Genomic DNA, 20,048 nt, shown 5'->3' with positions numbered 1-20,048 from the left:
AATTTGTTATCGATTGAGGGCTGCTCCTGGGGACATAAATTCTTGCCTACCTTGCCTTGCATGTGGGCAAAGCAACCAGAGAAAGCCGTCATGAAGCCACAGTTGCAGCAAAAAGCCATCAGCATGTTCAGGCACTGTGAATGCAAAGGAGATGGAGCAGGCACCAGTTATGTCTGTTAGTCACAGTTTTCCTTGGTTCTAAGGCAATATTCTTCTGGTGAGTGTTTTCAGGTGTCAGTAATATTTACTGCTCTATCAAACATTTATTTTTGGTATGGTGTCTGTGTACCTGTTTCTTTTCTATTACTCATGATTGAATAGGTGGGTCAGCTATTTGCAGTACATGTTTATAGCAAGGGGTGAGGGGCCTGATAAGGGGCAAGGGCAGCTTCACAAAACAAAGGCTTCCCTTCTGCTACCACAGAAACAAATTGTTTCCTGCATTTATGGCGCATCTGTGTGATCATCTGTATAGGCCCAACTCCTCTACTACTCTGACCCAAACTGGACTTCTGAGAGCTTCTGCCACCACGCCAGATGACCCAGTTGCTGCACCTGTGCTTACAAATAATGTATATCGCTTTAGCACATCCGAGTAAGCCCCTCACCTTCCTTTCTGGTATTTTCTAAGAGCTTCCTTTATTGATCCCCCTCACCATTCTCAAGGGCTTATTCTGTTCACTCCCTCCTATACACTTACACTCAACCTCACCTTCCTTTGGTAGACATACAAATACATATAAGTATAATGTATATATATACAAATGCATATAAATGTAATATATTTTGGAGCCTGAGGATTATTTGTCTCCTTCAAATATCATCAAATATCAAATGTCAAATGCCATCCTTTGTCTTCATTCAAAATGGAGTCTGTGCAGCATTTTCCTCCCTTTTTGCTTTTGTAATAATTCCAGGAGGAGAGGGGGTAAAAGTATTCACGCTATTAGTTTTTTTAATTTAATTTTTTTATTGAAGTATAGTTGATTTACAATATTGTGCCAATCTCTACTGTACAGCAAAGTGACTCAGTTATACACATATAGACATTCTTTTTTTTAATGTTCTTTTCCATTATGGTTTATCACAAGATATTGAATATACTTCCCTGTGCTATACAGTAGGCCCTTGTTGTTTATCCATCCTATATATATTATATATATATATATATATAAAATAGTTTGCATCTGCTGACCCCAAACTCCTAGTCCTTCCCTCCCCCACCCCCTCCCCCTTGGCAACCACAAGTCTGTTCTCTATGTCTTTGAGTCTGTTTCTGTTTTGTATATAGATAGGTTCATTTGTGCCATATTTTATTTATTTATTTATTTTTTTGTGGTATGCGGGCCTCTCACTGTTGTGGCCTCCCCCGTTGCGGAGCACAGGCTCCGGACGCGCAGGCTCCGGACGCGCAGGCTCAGCGGCCATGGCTCACGGGCCCAGCCGCTCCGCGGCATATGGGATCCTCCCAGACCGGGGCACGAACCCGTATCCCCTGCATCGGCAGGCGGACTCTCAACCACTTGCGCCACCAGGGAGGCCCTGTGCCATATTTTAGATTCCACATATAAGTGATATCATATGGTATTTGTCTTTCTTTCTGACTTACTTCACTTAGTATGACAATCTCTAGGTCCATCCACGTTGCTGCAATGGCATTATTTCATTCTTTTTTATGGCTGAGTAGTATTCCATTGTATATATGTACCATATCTTCTTTATCCATCCATCTCTCGATGGACACTTAGGTTGTTTCCATGTCTTGGCTATTGTGAATAGTGCTGCTGTGAACATAGGGGTGCATGTATCTTTTTGAATTATAGCTTTGTCTGGGTATATGCCCAGGAGTCGGATTGTTACATCATATGGTAATTCCATTTTTAGTTTTCTGAGGAACTTCCACACTGTTTTCCATCACACTGTTAGTTTTCAAACACAGCTGAATCCTCTTATGTGCCAGGCTGATCACAATGCAATCAAAGATGAAAATGAGCTGTCCCGGCCCTCACCTTGTTCACAGTCCTACATATTGTGTTAAGGGAACTTGGAAGCTGATATGCTGAACTGGGAAAGTCGTGCTCACTCTCTGCATTGTCAGTGTGGCATTGGGAAAACCATTAAACTTGTCTAACTTTCAATTTTCCACGTATGAAATCAAGATATTTAATTGTTTTGGTACATAGCATCTGTAAAGCATACTGTAGATGCATAAAAATATTCCAAATTACTTTATACATATCTTGAGAGGTGATTCCTCTATTGAGGAGGATTTAGGTAGTTGATGTTTATAAAGAATAATAGAAGTGTTACTGGAATTATCCATTTAATCACCAAAATAAATACTAAAAAGTATTATCTACCAAGCTTCATAAATGTTACCAAAATGTCTATGGCTACACAGCAAACAATTGGCTAAGCAAATATTCAAACTCAGCCTCATTCAATCCCAAAGCCCATGCTTTTTCCAGTGCACCATATTGCCTTTTCCCGGAAGAGGGTAATTTCTTCCAGAAAACTCTTAATAACCACACACCTACCTTAACAAGCTTCTTATACTTTAGGAGTCATTAAATATCTCCTTGTTAGACAAACTAGCCACCCTATCCAAATCAACCCTCACAGAATATTCATTATTTGCTATTATAGAATTCTGTTTATTTCCTTCACAACACTTATTATGACTTGTAATTTTTTTTACTTGTGTTTTACCTGTTTATTCTGTCTCCTGGACCTGCTCAATATACTATACCAACACTATGCAATAGCATAATGTATAACACCTGGGAGGTATCCAATCCAAATTGATTAAATGAATGAATAAATGGGCTAATGAACAAATGAATGAATTCAGTACATGAAAAATACTGAGCCAATCCATGAAATATATTGGGCCAGTATCTCAAAGAAAGAACCTAGTAGAAATCAATATCAAGTAACAGATGAAATTGTATAGAGAATTAAGAAGCCACTTTAGAAATGCTCAAGGGTATTGATCATTTGTAATGATATCTCATCATGAACCAGAAATGGTGGCAGACACCCTCTCCTCTTCCCTCTTTTCTCCCTCCTGAGATGACCTATCATAGGACTCTAGTTTGGTTTGGGAAGAAAAGGGCCTCTGAAAACATGGTAAAGATATTCTACACCAGGGAAGACAGAGACCTTTGATGGAATTTTTATTATTTTGTCAGCTCTGAAGCTCCACATGCCTCTAACAGTATGGGCGGATGATAAGAAGCAGTTAGGTCCAGAGGAGAGAGATTGAAAAATTATCTATTCAGCCATTACACTAGGTCTGAATTTAAGGGAATGGCAAAGAGGATCTTCGGGGTTATTTTCTAGATTCATAACGTAGGGAGAAGTGTTGCCTAAGAATAGAGTTAATGTATTTTTCTGGCATATTTCTCAGGAGCCTCAATGACATTTAATGTGTAATGTGTAGGAGGCCCCAATATGAAAGAACGACTGAACTCCATGCTTGCTTAGTACAGACAAGAAGCAATTGGTTTAAATTAGAGATGTTTTCAGTAGTTATATATTAGAAAAAAAAATTTTTTAAGGTTAAAAGATGTTAGAAGTTGCTTTGAAGAGTTTTAAGAAAGGGCTTGACAATTGAGTTTTTTTCAGTTTGGTCTTACCTGAAGACATGAACCAAGTGGTTTCTCAACATCCCAGTAGTTGTGTGAGTCTATGATGACATAAAGGAGCACTTCTTCTTATACTTCACAGATTCTCCCATAGTTCCATTTTTTAAAATGGGTTTATTGAGGTATAATTGACATTTTACAAATTGTGCATATTTAAAATGTAAAATTTGACCAATTTTAACAAACACCTGAGAAACCATGACCACAATCAGAAAATGAACATATTTATTACCCTCAAAAGTAATTTATTTTTAAATATCTACAAAGGCTAGATGTTATAGAGAGGTACATTTTGACTCAAGTTAATAATTTTATAATAATTATAATTATAATGTCCAATCTGAAAAAAACATGGACCACCAAAGATATGAGTTTATTGTCATTTGAGATGTTGGGTGAGGTAGAGATTGAATGAGATATCCTCTTTGTTCCTCTCAATTCCAAGATGCTCTGATTATCTGAAAATCAGTGTTTCCCTTATTTCCATCTTTCAAGGAATATGTCTTATTATTTTTAATTGTCTTATCAATCTTACACTGAAACTTTTGAAATTAGAAAAAAGAAAAATAAACCCACAAAATCCTAATGTCACAGCATAACCATTATTATTTTTGGCATAAAAAATAATCCTTCTAGTCTTTTTTTCCAAATGCATATTTTATTTCATAGTTGATTGTACTTTTACTGTCCGTACCATTTTATACAACTTGTTTCACTCAATAATATTTTCTCCTTAGTTACTATAAATTTTTTCAAATCTCTTAACTTGTTATTTTGAAACAATTATTGATTCACAGGAAGTTGAAAAAATGTACAGGGAGGTTCTGTGTACCCTTCATCCAGTTTCCACCAACAGTAAGAAGCATTGGGGAATGGAATCTAGTCACACATTCCTGAAAGGTTTACAATACTATAAAAATATAAACGCTGACAAGCCCCCAGAGCGTCCCTGAGGTGAAGTAGTCCATATACACTCAGCCTCATCTATTGTGACATTGTCAATCCCTGTGTGGGGTAATTAAAGACATTGGAAGTCATGCCTGGGAATTGTTAAGACCTTTGTTGTCTTGTCAATATGTATGCTGTTTCTTCTGCCCTGCATCCTTTATAAAACCTAAGTAAATGGTGCTGTTTGAAGCCAATGGTGTCTTTTGAATGTGATTGCCAGTATGAACCTAAGACATCCTTTAGTGGTTTTTTAGGGTTCAATTCTCCCTATCCCACAAGGACTTGGCCCAATTTTGGCAACGACGGGCAGGGCAAAGGGCCTCTTTTCAGGAACTGCATTGACGTTCAAGCTCTTTCCTGTTTTCTGACCTTGTCTCCCTTTTCACCAGTCTGTGAATCTGTATCTAGGCTCAGGGGTGAAGAAAACTGTTACTGATGATATGATCTTCCAAATATTTTTTTCCTTTTTTTAACTTTTTTAAATTGAAGTATATTTGATTTACAATATCGTGTTAGTTTCAGGTATACAGCACTGTGATTCAGTTATATATATACACACACACACATATATGTGTATATATATTCTTTTTCAGATTCTTTTCCCTTATAGGTTATTACAAAATATTGAGTAGAGTTCCCTGTGCTATATATACAGTAGGTTCTTGTTGTTTATCTATTTTATATATAGCAGTGTGTATATGTTAATCCCAAACTCCTAATTTATCCCTCCCCCCACCCCCAAATATTTTCTCTTAAGCCACAACCTGGGCTTTGTGTTTCAGTTCAAAAGCCAAGACTCTGACTCTGTCATCTGTGCATTCTGGAATCTCAGCTCTTCTCTGAGGAAGTAAAGGTCAAATGCCTTAGCTATCTTGGTTCTGTCTCTAAATATTATCTTGCTGTACCTGTCAGATAAGGCAGAGTACTGTTTCGTGGCATAAAGATCAGCTTCGGTACCAAACACGCCTTGGTTCACATCTCAGCTTCAGCTTTTAGTGGGTGTACAATATGCATAAAATCACTTAACCTCTCTGAGTCATTTAATAAAAGCTGACAGTTTTAATTACTCTTTGGTTATGCCTATTCTTCTTTCAGATCCTCTCAATTCTTTTTCTCCGATGCCACAAAGATTTCACTTTCCTTGTGTTAGAGTAATGAACCATATTTAAGTAGCAGTCCTTCCCTTCACCAGTTTTAAAAGTGAAGTATCATGTTTGTACCTCCATCACCTTTGCTTCCTGGTGTGACAATCTTCAGAAAACTGAATGGCAGAAGAGATATAGGAAGGGAAGAAAACCCACACCTGTGTGACTGCAACAATTTCTGCCTCGCTTTCCTAAACTTCTCCAACATCTAGCAATGCCAGAGCACAGATCTTCTACCAGCACATCTTTTGTTAAATCTTGTTCTTATTTCTTCAACCTCTGTCAGATTCTGCTTATGAGAAAACCACTCTCTTCCTGCCGCCCCTCTCTCTGTCTTTTCTGTCTACAATCATCACAACTGTCTTGAAAGAGGAAACCAAAAGCTCTCATAAAAGTGATGATCATACCTACCTCACAGGTTTTAGAGAAGATCAGGGGGGCTCACTGATTAGAAATTCCTTTGTAAATTATAAAGTGCCATACATGTGTAAGTATTGTTGTACTGATAGTAGCCATAGCAGCAGGAAGGCAGCAGCAGTAATATTCCTGGCACCAGATAAAAAACAATCAGGGATACAAACCTGTCTGGCCATGTCTGGCTAATTGTTAGAACAGGCGGTCAGAAATTTGTTTGCATAAGAGACTGAGGTGTTCCTGGGAAATTCCTTATTTTGAGGATAGAAAGCAGCACAGTGAATTTGACACATTAACAAAGCTACTGAAGATGATTAATTAATGTTGCAGCACCTGGAGACTGTAGAAACCTACTATCAATCATGAAGACCTGAAACTGGTACCAAAAGCTTTGGTCACTGAGAGGCAATAGTGATTCTGAGTACAGTGTGATGGCAGCCATTTGAAATTACCCCTCCATCTGAAGGATTCTTGTGTCATTAGGAGAAAAAGTGGCTGTAATGAAAATCTAGATGAAATTTTTTTTTAAACTTGGAAGAAAACACTGGGCCACCTGCGCCAGGTTTTTTGTATCCCTCTAACAGAAGGCAACAAGCAAAGTGGAGGTAACGAAATGCCAAGAAGTATTGATACGTTAAGGCGTCCAGGAATATTTGGGGAGTAATTGGGGGAGCATACAAAGATTGATAAGAGAGGGCCCCTGAATTAACAAATATACACTTTAGCTTGGATGATAGTATTAACATTTAAGAAGCATTGAGAACAAGCAAACACAAACCAATAAGGCAAACCTACACCAAGTGCCTGTGCATGAACTAGTTATAACTATTTGAGCACTAAAAATAACTTGCAGGCTAGCAGAGGTCTGTGGGTCACAATTTGAGTAGCTATAAATTTGATAATAAGTGATCCTGTTCTTTCTTTCTCTCTCTCTCCCTTTCTTTCTCTCTCTCTCTCTCACACACACACACGCATGCACACACGCACAGAGACTTATGCTCCTCTCCTATGAGCTTTACTGTATTGCTGCAGTAAAGTTTCTAAGTATTTATATCTAAGATACCCTCTATCCTTAGTGAGATAAGGAAAAGGAATTGGCTTCTTCTATTACTCCATTTCCCTTGAGGGTCTTCCTTAATTTCATAAATAGCAATAAAAATGTTTTGATTCTTAAAAATAAATAAGTCCACGTCTACAGTATCACATTGTTTTCCAGAATTATCTTGCTGCAAAAAAAAAAAAAAACTTCCAAAAATCCTACCAAAAAATTATTTGAATGCAGATCTTTGATTCTTAGAAACCTGAAGCTTCTCTTCTCTGGATTGGGTTTGTAGAAGACAGTTTCTCTCCCCTCTAGACATGTGTAGCCCTGTTGTGGGTCTATATATGCTCAACAAGTGTGAGGCACTAAAATTGCTACGGTTCCCATTTTGTCTTGAAGTTTTTTAGTGTCACTTACATCCCACAGTGTCAGGAAGAATTAATTATTATTATTTATGACTCAAAAGTGGACGAGTAATGGTAGGAATATAGTTTCTTCTAGCCAATAATAAATTGTTATTTGACTACAGGTGACACTCATATTTATTAGACACTAGCTATACTAAACAAAAATAACTAAGGTTATTGCACAGGCATCATATATCATGAAACCAGTTTTCAGTGAATAGCTTTGAATTCTTAGAATCATTGAATCTTAGACCTAGAAGAAACTTCAAAAATCACATAGTACACTGTACATTTTTCAAAATCAACATTATAAACAGTTCATTTTCATTAAAGATAATTTGGAAAATATAGAAAGACAATGTCACATCTAGTCCCATTACCTACAATCATTTTGAATATTATGTGTCCTTTCTTCCAGCCTACTTTCTATGCAAAGGTGACTTATTTTATAAAAATATAAGTAATACTGGATATACAATATTATGTTGTGATTTTACACTGAAAATTATGTTGTAAGTATTTTCTACACTATTACATAACCTTCCCAAATAGCATTTTACATAGTTTTGCAAAATAATTTACCAAATGCTATACCATAAGTTACTTAAACATTCTTCTTATAATTAATAATTAATTGATACATTAATTTTCATGATCATAAATTACACAGAAATTAATAATTTATGAAAACATTATCTTGCCTATGCAGGGTCACCTTACACTAACTCCTTCATCTTGTATAACTGGTATACTCTTGTTCACCCCACAAATAGAATAAAATTTAAGTTTTAGTCCAATCTGGTAAATTTCATTAAGTCTAGTGATTTAAACTGAGTTTCATTTGGAAGAGCCCAGATTTCAGATTTTCTTTGCATCTACTGTTATTTCTAAGAAGTCTGTAGGGCTTAACTGTACCTCAGGGCACTGGGGAGAAAAGATGGAGTCCATAAGATGGTATTGATCTGATCCCCTCCCTGGGTGTTTTCCTGGCATTTGCCGCTAAAATTTTGGCTGATGCAATTTTTGACCTGTTTTCCTGACAGCTTGGCCCAGTCTTAGATCCCAGCGGTACCTGAGACTTCTCTGAAGTCTTTTTTTTTTTTTTTTTTTTTTTTTTTTTTTTTTTTTTGCGGTACGCGGGCCTCTCACTGTTGTGGCCTCTCCCGTTGCAGAGCACAGGCCAGCCGCTCCGCGGCATGTGGGATCCTCCCGGACCGGGGCACGAACCCGTGTCCCCTGCATCGGCAGGCGGACTCCCAACCACTGCGCCACCAGGGAAGCCCTCTCTGAAGTCTTGATATGTGTCAGTTAGCTTTAGCTGCCTAATAATCCATCCTAAAATTTAGTGGTTTAAAACAACTTTTTCACTCATGATTCTTCGGGGCACTTTTTTGTCTGGGCCAGGCTCACGGGAGCAAGCTGGGCTTGCTCATGCATTTATGGTCAGTTGGCAGATCAGCCAGGGGATGGGTGGCCTCCTAGGTCCCCATTCACATGTCTGGTAGTGGGCAGGGGCAATGGATGTTACTAGCCCACATACTCTTTGTTATCCAGCAGGCTAGTCCGGACTTTTTCATATGGCAGCCAAGTTCCCAAAGCAGAAAGAGGGCAAACTCCAGTGCACTATTGCTTTTCAAGCCAACGTTTACATAATGTTTGCTAATGTCCCACTGGCCAAAGCAATTGTAAGAGTACACTACCAAAGGGCATGGATAGAGGGAAAGAAATATTTTGTGGCCATTTTCATAATCTCCAGCATGCTGGGCACGTCATTCAGTTATAGCCACCAGAGCCATAGCAACCCAGTCTGGTATACTACCCAGTTGGACTGTAGGCAACCCACTGGGGGCATGCAGAAATTCCCTGATGCCATTTGAGAACCAAGGGCAGCTTGGGAGTACTAGCTGTAGTTCTCTTTCTAACCACTCCACTGTCCCTTGTTTCTGAAGCACGTGGTTAAATGACTCCATCTCAGCTTACCTCAGCTTCTCTTAAATACCTCCTGTGTCTGCCAGGATTCTTAGTTGCAAATGATAGGATTCATAGACTAATTTAGTACAAAAAGTGTATTAAAGTATGTTAGGAACCATAGGGAAAATAATTTGAAAAAGAATAGACACCTGTATACATATAACTGAACCACTTTGCTGTACACCTGAAACGAACATGACATGGTTAATCAACTATACTCCAATATAAAATAGTTTAAAAAATAAATTAAAGGGCTATCCTGGTGGCGCAGTGATTGGGAGTCCGCCTGCCGATGCAGGGGACACGGGTTCGTGCCCCGGTCTGGGAAGATCCCACATGCCGCGGAGCGGCTGGGCCCGTGAGCCATGGCCGCTGAGCCTGCGCGTCCGGAGCTTGTGCTCCGCAACAGGAGAGGCCACAACAGTGAGAGGCCCGCGTACCGCAAAAAAATAAAAATAAAAAACAAAGTATGTTAGGTAGACATTCTGAAAGGACCAAAGAATGGACCTAGGTGCTGTACTCTCAGGAGCAAAGTATCAAGAGTTAATACAGCTTGGGAAAGTACACAGTTCTACAACAGACGCTCTACTCAGGTCTTTGACACTGGATGCCAGAAACTCCACCACAGCTGAAGGTCAAATTCCTTAGCCCCTCTACTTCCTAGGTGATCAACCCTTCTCACATGCAACCATTAATTCATGTTGCTAACTCCAAGTTGAACACTGAGGTTAAGAAACTGGGTCACATGCAGAACTCTAGAGACAAGGAAATCTCGAGATGTAGTTTTTAAACTTCTGGCTGAAAAGTGAGCTAGAAGGTGGTTGGAGTGGGTGCTAGGTGATCTAATCTCCAGTATTTATTGTAGCTTCCTATTCTAAACTCCAAGATTAGAGAAGGGAGATCAGGATGCATAACTGACCATCTGGTCCCCCCATATCGATCTCTCCTTTTCTTCCTACAATCTCATGAGCTTGAAGGAAATGGATTCTACCTTCTCTCTGGTGAGGATTTGATCTACACATAGGGGCACTGAGCCTTATGGTGGATGGGGCATTTTGGGGTTTGGTTCCCTAGAAGCATACCCTGAGGAAAAGATCCATGTGCTAATGATTTATAAGGGAAGTGCTCTTGAAATAAACTTAAAAAAAAAAGTAGGAACAGAATAGCAGGATAAGGAGGTAGGAAAAGGCAAGCCAGGTTGCAATTTCAGGCAAAATCCTTAGGAGGACAGCTGCAGCCTGATCCTGCGGGGCGGCTCTGAAGTGTAGTACCTGAGTTTGTCCCAATTAGAGATGAGAGGGCTAGGCTTTCATATCAATACTAGTGCCTTCTTCAGCTGTTGTTGGCTAAGGGCCGTGTCTTAGTCTGTTCGGTCTGCTGTAACAAAAATATCATAGACTGTGTGGCTTAAACGACAAACATTTAGTTTTCAGAGTTCAGGAGGCTGGGAAGTCCAAGGTCAAGGCACCAGTAGATTTGGTGTCTGGTGAGAGCCCTCTTCCTGGTTCATAGATGGCTGCCTGCTGGCTGTGTCCTCACAAGGCAGAAGGGGCAAGAGAGCTCTCTGGGGTCTCTTTTTAAAAAAATTTTAATGAAAGTATAGTTAATTTACAAAGTTGTGTCAGCCTCAGATGAAAAGCAAAGTGATTCAGCTGCATATGTGTATCTATGTCTTCTTTTTCAGATTCTTTTCCATTATGGGTCATCACAAGACATTGAATATAGTTCCCCATGGTACAAAGCAGGTCCCTGTTGTTTATGTATTCTATTAATAGTAGTGTGTTTCTGTTAATCATCTGGGGTGTCTTTTATAAGGACACTAATCCCATTCGTGAGGGCTCCACGATCATGACCTAATGACCTGAGAGTCCCACCCCCTTTGGGGTTAGGATTTCAACATATGAATTTGGAGGAGCGGGAACACAAGTATTCAGCTTATAACAGACCACCACAGGGTTATATAAACGCATAAGCAATTCCAGCTCTCTGCACCTGTGGGCAGAGCCGACTTCGGGAGCCCAATAACAATCCTCCAACTGGGGAATAGGAAGGAAGTTGAAGGCAAAGTACTTGAAGCTGGCAGAGGGATGTACAGAAACAATAAAAAAGATCACAGGATGGGAGTTCCCTGGTGGACTAGTGTTTAGGATTCCAGGCTTTCAGTGCCAGGGGCCTGGGTTCAATCCCTGGTCCAGGAACTGAGATCCCACAAGCCATGCGGCACGGCCAAAAAAAAGATCAGGGCCTGGATTTGGATATGTGTGATGGCGTAGTGGCTTAGCATTCAACATCCATTCCACCCTCTACCTATTCTGCGGTGGCTTGAAAGCAAAAACTACATTTCCCAGGCTTCCTTGCAATTAGAATTCTGGGCGCGATTTAAAACCAGGCACATCCACTCAGAGGAGATGAAGGAAGAGGAAGGATGGGGAGAGTGGGAAAGAGAGACAAAATTAAAGGAAGGAACAGAAGGGAAAGAAGAGAGAGAAAGGAAGAAGGGAGAGGAAAGGAAGGAAGGAAATTTCCCTATTTCCATTGCCTATTCCCCTCAGCTCATGTTCATTGGACTAGCACTAAACCTAGCTTCTTACTGGTCCCTCTCCTAATGCTGTTACTTTAGAAAGTTGGAGACTTCCATCTAGGTGTCGACTGAAAAAAAAAAAAGCACAACGTGAGAGTTGTGAGTTAAGTTTTACTGGGGGCAAAATGAGGACTATCGCCCAGGAGACAGCACCTCAGAGAGCTCTGAGAAACTGCTCCAGAGAGGCGGGGGGAGGGTCAGTATAGATGTGATTTTGGTGAAGGGGGAGTACATGCAATCAAGCACATACTTTTTGCAGAAGTTTTCTGCTAGTCTCGTGAAGGTTACTGCTAGTCACGAGGAGGAGACGTCACCATGAAGGATTTTAGTGCTTTTCTAGATACGAGGAGATGCAAGAATTGGGCTCATAAAATCGTCTCCTGAAAATAATCTATCTGAATACCTGTTCTGCCGATTTTTTCCAGAGCACTGAGTGCCTCATTTCTGATCTCCACCCTAAACTTCTTTCAGGGTGTGTTGAAGGTCAGCAGCTGCAGTGGCTCATAATTTAGTCCTTGTAGGGGTAGATGGCAAGTGCCCATTTGTAGGTGACATAGGTTACTTCTTCCTAGGACACAGCAGAGGAGTAGGAGTCTAATTATAACTCCAACTTCTCTACCAATTCACATGTGTAATAAGTAATTTTCTTTCTTTCTTTCCTTCTTTCTTTCTTTTTCTTCTTTCTTTCTCTTTCCTTCTTTTTTTTCTCTCTTTTTCTTTCCCTTTCTCTCTCTCTCTCTCTCTCTCTCTCTCTTTTAAAACAACTGAATCTCTGAATCTGAACTTCCATTTTCCCACGATGGTAGAAAATATCAGTTCAGTCATTCTTGGCTTCTCTAATCCTTCTCAGGGTTGTGCCACAGTCTTGGAATCTTACACAATGTCAAGGAATGGTGGAGGGCAAATTGGGAGTTTATGGCTGACCTTCAAGTTATAGACTGTTGGTCATCAGTGGACACAGGTTATCACAGGTCATTGCCAAGAGGCTCACTGCTCCATCTACATGGCCTCTTTAGATTCCCAGCTGTCCCCTGCTTCTAGATTGCAGATGGAACCCAGGAATCTTTTTCAGGGCTTTCTGTGGTCCCATCTGCCACAAGGCCGGTCCTCTTTCAAGCCACGCTACCTCCCCAGGTGTGTGTAGCACATGGCGGTATTGGTGGGGGGACTCTCAAAATGCTTTGTCTTACTTAAAATAATCAGATAAATCAAAACATTCTTCTGACTGGAATGTACTGACAGTGCAAAATATCTTTTAATTCATCTTGCAGCTTGAGCTGAAATATTCGCCCCCTGAACCTTGATCTTTTCCTCTATTTTTCTAGAGGAAAAAAATTAACTATAGCCTGCAAAAGAAAATGTGTAAAAACCAATCTCACACTTGCCTTGTTGTTTTCATCCTCCTAATCCCCAAAGTTGGTAAATCACAAAAACAACTTTAACAACTATTCTCTGCAGCTCTCCGGTGAAATGTTGAAAGACTCTCTACTTGACCTCATTCCTTTCAATATTTGAATTGTTCCTGACAAGACATAGGGCACAGGAAGACAGAAATAAGGGCTGTGGGAAGGAGGGGAGAGGTTTCAGTACCAAATGTGCAGTGGCCACACATCATGCCCACTTTGAGATTAAGGCCAAGTCAAGGTCAAAGCCACGGCTGATTACTAAAGTCCATACTGAAGGTACCCCACCCCTACCCCTTCCCTCACCTCCCAGAGTGCTCAGTAGAGAAGGTTCTAGTCATAGCCCTATAATAATGCCTGAGAGTCCAAAACTAAGAAAAGAGAGATAAGCAAGGGCTATAGCTACTGAACTGGGATAAACTGAAAGAAAAATGATTCAATACACCTTAAATAGTCATTGCACATGTCTTACTACACTCACTGTGCTTTGCTTAATAAGTTTCGTGCTACGTAAATGAGCTCATTAAACAGGGACTGTGAATCTCATCTTTGTATAACAGTTCATGCTCAGTAAATATTTGTTGAATTTAGTTGAATTTAAAGTGTGAGTAGGTAAAAAATATGACAGATGGTTTTTAGTATGGACAATACAATGGAAAAGGAAAACAATCTAAATTATATTTATTGAATGTCAAACTCTAAGTTAACAAAAATCAGAGGCCTTATTGTTAATAAACACAATTTCCTGATTATATTGGCCCAGTGCTCCACCACAGGGAAAATGTCCACAAAATATCAGACATTATCAAATAGTGTCTGGGGAAAACAAAAGCTAAGAGATTATCCCTATGTGAATAATGCAAATCTATTAGTTTTAGAACTTTTACCTCTGTTATGGTGTCAGTAAAACAAACAAAAGATACAACATTTTATTCAAAGATAACATAATCACTACTCAGAGAAAGGAAAAACAAACAAAACACAGTACATGGAGAAAGAAATTCACTTAAAATGTTAACTATGAATACTTGGGGACTGAGGAATTAGAGGTATTTTCTACTTTGCTGTTAACCAGATTTTCTAGAGTGAGCAGGTACCACCTTTATAATGGAAAAAAGAAACGTGTTTTAAAAGAAAGAAAGATACAAGTAGAATTAGAGTCCAGAAAAGGATGTCTAAAATGAGCAAGAGAAAAAGTGGATTCACGCCTATGGACAAAACAGAATACACAGTATGAGATGACAGCAGACAAAAAAGGAAACAAACTATTTCACATATATAAGCAAACATGGACTTAATTCATCTTGAATAAGGAGGATTGATGGTGGAGAGGCAAATTTTGGATAATCAAGAGGAAAAAATGATCCCATCTGTGATTGAGTAATGTCCCCCTCCCTGCCTCGCCCCAGCAAATATTCATGTCCTAATCCTTGGAACCCGTGATTATGTTGCCTTACAAGGCAACAGCGACTTTGCAGATGTAATTAATTGAATAATCTTTTTAAGTACTTATTTATTTGGCCGCATCGGGTCTTAGTTGCGGCGTGTGGGCTCTACGTTGCAGCGTGCTGGCTCCAGAGCGCACGTGGTCAGTAGTTGCGGCTTGCAGACTTAGCTGCCCCACGGCATGTGGGATCTGAGTTCCCTGACCAGGGATCAAATCTGCGTCCTCTGCATTGGAAGGTGGATTCTTAACCACTGGACCACCTGGGAAGTCCCAAGAATCTTAAAATGAGGACGTTAACTTCAGTTATCTAGGTGGGGCCAATGTAATCATAAGGGTCCTTATAAAAGGGAGGCAGGAGGCTTAGCGTCAGAGATGGAGGTGTGATGATGGCCACAGAGGTTAGAACGGTGCACAGTCATGAGCTAAGGAACGGGGGTGGCCTCTAGGAGCTCCAAAGGGTAAGAAAACCAATTTTCTTCCAGAGCCTCCAGAAGGAAGGCAGACCTACCAACACCTTGATTTTAGCCCAGTGAGAATGATTTTGGACTTCTGATGTCCATAACTGTAAGATAAGTTTGTATTGTTTCAAGCAATGAATTTTGTGGTCATTTGTTACAGTAGTAATAGAAAGTTAATATACTGCTCATTCATGCATTCATTCAGCTCCGGTTACAGCCATAGACTCTTTATTGTACCTAACACACTCACGCCTCTGCTTGGAACACCCCTTCCATCCATCTACCTACATCCTGTCTTGTTCTTCAAAAGTAATTTAAACCATCACTTCCCCTTTGGAATGTTTGCCTGCCCTGGGCTCCTCCGCTGTCCAGTACCTCCGGGCACATCTCCTTTTCAGCACTTACCACACTTGGGTTGCAATCATTGATAATTGTATTCCCGTTTGTACCACTTTGCCAAGGTCTTGCTTAATAAGTGGCTTCCTTACTTGTTCCTTAGTCATTTGCCTGGTCTCTCCAACATAACAAGCTTACAGAGGACAGGGCCTACTCCTCTGTGTGTGTACACATGCACACACGTGTCTTTCCTGCGTATGTTTAATACACAGTGCTCCCCAAAAGCAGCATCAAATAAATGCTCATTCAAAAAAGAATGAACCAGTCTGCTTTGTAACAAATCATTTCTCAAGTAATCAAGAGGGTAAACATCTGTGATACTATTATAACGCATTTTTATTATACCATTTACTCTAACCTGCTGTAAGAAATTAAGCTCACTTATTCATTTTTCTTCTTGGGGAGGAACTCTGAATAGCGCTTTTTACTAGTCAAAATTATCTAGTTTTCATATTGCTGGGTCTTTCACTTCAGCCATCAGATGAGGTATCCAACACAGCCAAAACTTGTTTATGGATTTGACATATATTAATTGCTTGCCTACTATGTGCAAATACTACTTAGGATGTGGAGAAACAAATGAATAAATCAAAGCTTCAATTTTTGGAGGGGGGAAGAGAAGCAAATGAATACTACCAAACAGAACACTATAAAGAAAAGAAGTAACATAATGATAAAGAGATGAGTGAGTTATTTTTCCCTTGGAGTAGAAAACCAGTCTTTAATGAGACAAATACGGTGGTCAACAAGAGAGCAAGCAGATGGTAGTAGTTAAGAACCAGGACTTTAAAGTTAAATGGAACTGGATTCAAATGTAGTTCCACCACTCACGCTGTGCCCTTGGACAAATTACTTAACTTCCCTGAGCCCAACTTGCTCATCAGTGTTTAAAAAAAAAAAAAAAAGCCAAAAAGCTAGGGGGCGGGTGGATAATAGGCATAGGCTCACGAGGTTATTATGAGAATTATATAAAACTCATACAAAATGCCTAACATGGCGCCAGGCACCATGGCAAGCAATTAATGCATAGTGGCTATTATATATTCAAAACAGTGAATAATATTTCTGAATTATTTCAAAACCAGGTTTTTTACATGACATTACATGTTGTAAAAAAAAATCATTTACTCTACAAATACTGAGAAAGGCAGAGGATGCTATTGTGCTCCACCCAGATTGCTCCTCCTGGATGAGGAAATCATTCCCCCAGGAGCTGCCAGGAGCTTGGCTGCCAAAGGCTCACAGCTGATTCCCTTTTGAGAATTTTGCTCTGAACTGCCTCAGCTAAGGTTACGCCCCCTTCTGGTCAAGCAGGAGAACCAAAGCCAACGCTCTTATTTCAATTTAGATCAGTTCTGAAGGGCCACCCCAACTCCAGAGCCTGAGATGCCTGAGGCCTCTGTAGAAACCTCTTCTGTTCTCCTCATTCCCATAAACTTGCTCACCAGTTTCTATCTCAGAGTGGGCCTCGTCAAGGAAGCTGAATTTAGTCAAGCAGCCATCCTATGGGCAGGGCACTGCTGTGGAGCAGGGTTGGCAAACTTCTTTTGTGGAGGAGAGATGGTGCTTTTGGCTTTGGTGGACCATACGTTGTCCGTTGCATTTAGCGGCTCTGCCTTTCTAGTGTGAGAGCAGCCATAGACAATATGTGAATGAATGGGTGTGGCTGTGTTCCAGTAAGGCCTTATTTTATGGACCCTGCATTTGAATATCATAATGATCTTATCACAAAATATTCTTATTTTTATTTTAAAATGTCTGACAAGATTCTTAGCTCATGGGAGTTCAAAGGATGTAACTGGATTTATTGTGGTAATCATTTCCTAATATGCAAATAGCAAATCATGTTGTACACGTGAAACACGTTATATGCAGATTACACCTCAATGAAAGAAACAGGTGGCAGGCTAGATTTGGCCAATGAGTCATCATTTGCTAATCCCTGAGCTAGAGGAATGGAGTAGACAGTAGGTGCTCATGAAGCTACCATTCCAGTACATGAATTTACAGAATTTGATGTCATGGGACCCTAGAGCTTGTAAGAGGATAAAGAAGACCCCCTTCCTAGCTCCAGAAGGGTCAAGAGGGCATGTAGAAAAGGAAGGGAAAAAAACGGGAAAAATAAGACTCATAATTTCTTTTGAAGCTTAGTACCAACAAGAAAATCAAACACGGCAAAATAAAGCAGTAGTTTAATATTCACTGTGTGGTATTTTCCATTTAGAAAACTTCATCTCCCCCAGTAAACAGAATTACATTTGAGTGGCAGTGTTTGTGGCTGTAGCTAAGTAATCGTTACACAGAAAAAACACAATTGTAATTTGCTACTGTTTTAATCTTTATAAAGAATATATTTTTAAATGATCTGGTACAGGGTAGGGAAGATAGATATAAACATATCTTAAAGACTCTTTGAACCTGTCTTTATACCCAAATAGAGCAGCCTTCCACAGTCCATTTCCCTCCAGAAGAAACAACTTGGAGGAATTTACGAGGGTGACAAACATATTCTTAACTCCTTCCCCTGAAACCTTTGGCTTTTAGTTCTGCCATGGTGTACATTCTTACTTGGTTTGTCTTTTTTCTTTTCTATATTCCCTTAAATGAATCTCTTTTTTGATCATTTTTATTTTTGCTTTGTTGCTCTACAACCCTTGCTTTGAAGTCATTATAGCTCCTCTCCCCACATTCCTTCACATGTAATATTATGAGATTTCCTCTTAATCCATACCTGACCCCCAGCCAACCTTTACTTATCTAGCTCTTGACAACCGCTTCCTGCACATTGTCAGAATAAGTGAATAATTGTTGCTTAGGATTTGAGTAGTTGAGAAAGAGGAACAGAAGCATCCTCTCTATGGATTCACGTTACTATACTGAGAAATATGGAGACTCGGAGTGCTGATTTCAGGAGTGCTGACTTCAGTTGACACCAACTGTAAAAGGCTGTTAATGACTATATCCCTGGCTTTTGAGGTCTCCAGGTTCTTCTCTCTAGAGACTTGAATACTAATTTGGTCCACACTTGTCATGATGAGTTCAGATGCCAGAATCTGGGTAGGAGAACTGTCGTGAAGCACAGTGTCCATGATGTACTGCTTGTATAACTCCACCACCTTCTGCTCCAGGTATTCGTTCAGCACTGCATTCGAAATAGGCTTCTGCATTTGCAGGCTGCTTTTCTCTTTGATGCTGGTTATTCTCCAGTAGGATGAATACCGCTGGATAGGTTTGGGTGGGAAGTCGCTGGGCTGAGGGGAAATGGAATCCTCCATGGACAAAGGAATCTCAGACGATTTCAGCAAAGGGCCATGTTCAAAACTGCTCTCAGAGGGAAAATCTGTTGTCACTGAATTAATGGCCATCACCTGGCCCCCTGCAATATGTAAGTCATTGTAATTCTTGCAGATACTCTTGCAGGAAGGTGGAACCAAGTAGGTCTCTCTGCTGGGGTCTCTGTATAGTTCAACGGCGGCCAAGTTTGGGCTTTCAAACACGGGATTGGGGTTTGTCTGCAACACTGTGATTCTCGGATTTCTACTGTGTTGGCTGTCTCTTGAATGCACTGAAGAAATAAACTTGCCTGAGGATTTGCATCTCACATAGAGACTTCGGACTTGGGTTTCATCCACGGAGGAATAGGGAAGAGCAGCAGCAGCTGTGGTTTCTGTCTCCTCTTCCTTTTCCTCAGCCGCCTGCTCATTATAAGATGTACAACTCCACTGGATGTCACTCCGGTAAGCAAGTCCACTGAGATACCCTTCTGACAGCATTCTGGAAAGGGAGTTAGTAACAATGGGGGAAAAGAAGACTGGAGTTTTATAAATTGGCAGTTGTTCTATCAAAAAAAAGTAAAGGACAATAAATAGGTTCATTTCATGCATTCCCCAAGCTAGTACTCATTCTGTGCCTGCTGTGCTCCAGGGCCATAGCATGTGCTGGAGGTATAAAGATGAAATGGGCACAGTTCCACCCTTCAAGAAGTTTCTCATTAACAACCTGGGGCGAAGGAGGAGAAATGACAGGGTATATTTCAGAGAAGGTGACATTTCAGCTAAGCTGAAGGCTAAGAGTTCCATCCCTATGCACAGAGTTATAAGAGAATGTGGTGACATGGCCTATTTGGCGTATATAAGACACTGAGCATAAGCAGAAAGGACTGGGGAAATAGGTTGGAATTGGATCCTGA

The 20,048-nt window shown here is 40.2% G+C and overlaps 1 protein-coding gene across 1 annotated transcript; it reads right to left on the bottom strand.

Moving 5' to 3' along the window:
- Positions 1–18,714: 18,714 nt before the first annotated feature.
- On the bottom strand, positions 18,715–19,632 carry TASL (TLR adaptor interacting with endolysosomal SLC15A4). Its single transcript, XM_060086275.1, has one exon. It carries the CDS (start codon positions 19,630–19,632, stop codon positions 18,715–18,717), a length of 918 nt encoding a protein of 305 aa, XP_059942258.1.
- Positions 19,633–20,048: the final 416 nt, after the last annotated feature.

The sequence above is a fragment of the Mesoplodon densirostris genome, chromosome X (assembly GCF_025265405.1).
Source record: "Mesoplodon densirostris isolate mMesDen1 chromosome X, mMesDen1 primary haplotype, whole genome shotgun sequence".
NCBI lineage: Eukaryota > Metazoa > Chordata > Mammalia > Artiodactyla > Ziphiidae > Mesoplodon > Mesoplodon densirostris.
The sequence above is the reverse complement of the archived record's forward strand: the minus strand, read 5'-3'. Positions and strand labels throughout refer to the sequence as shown.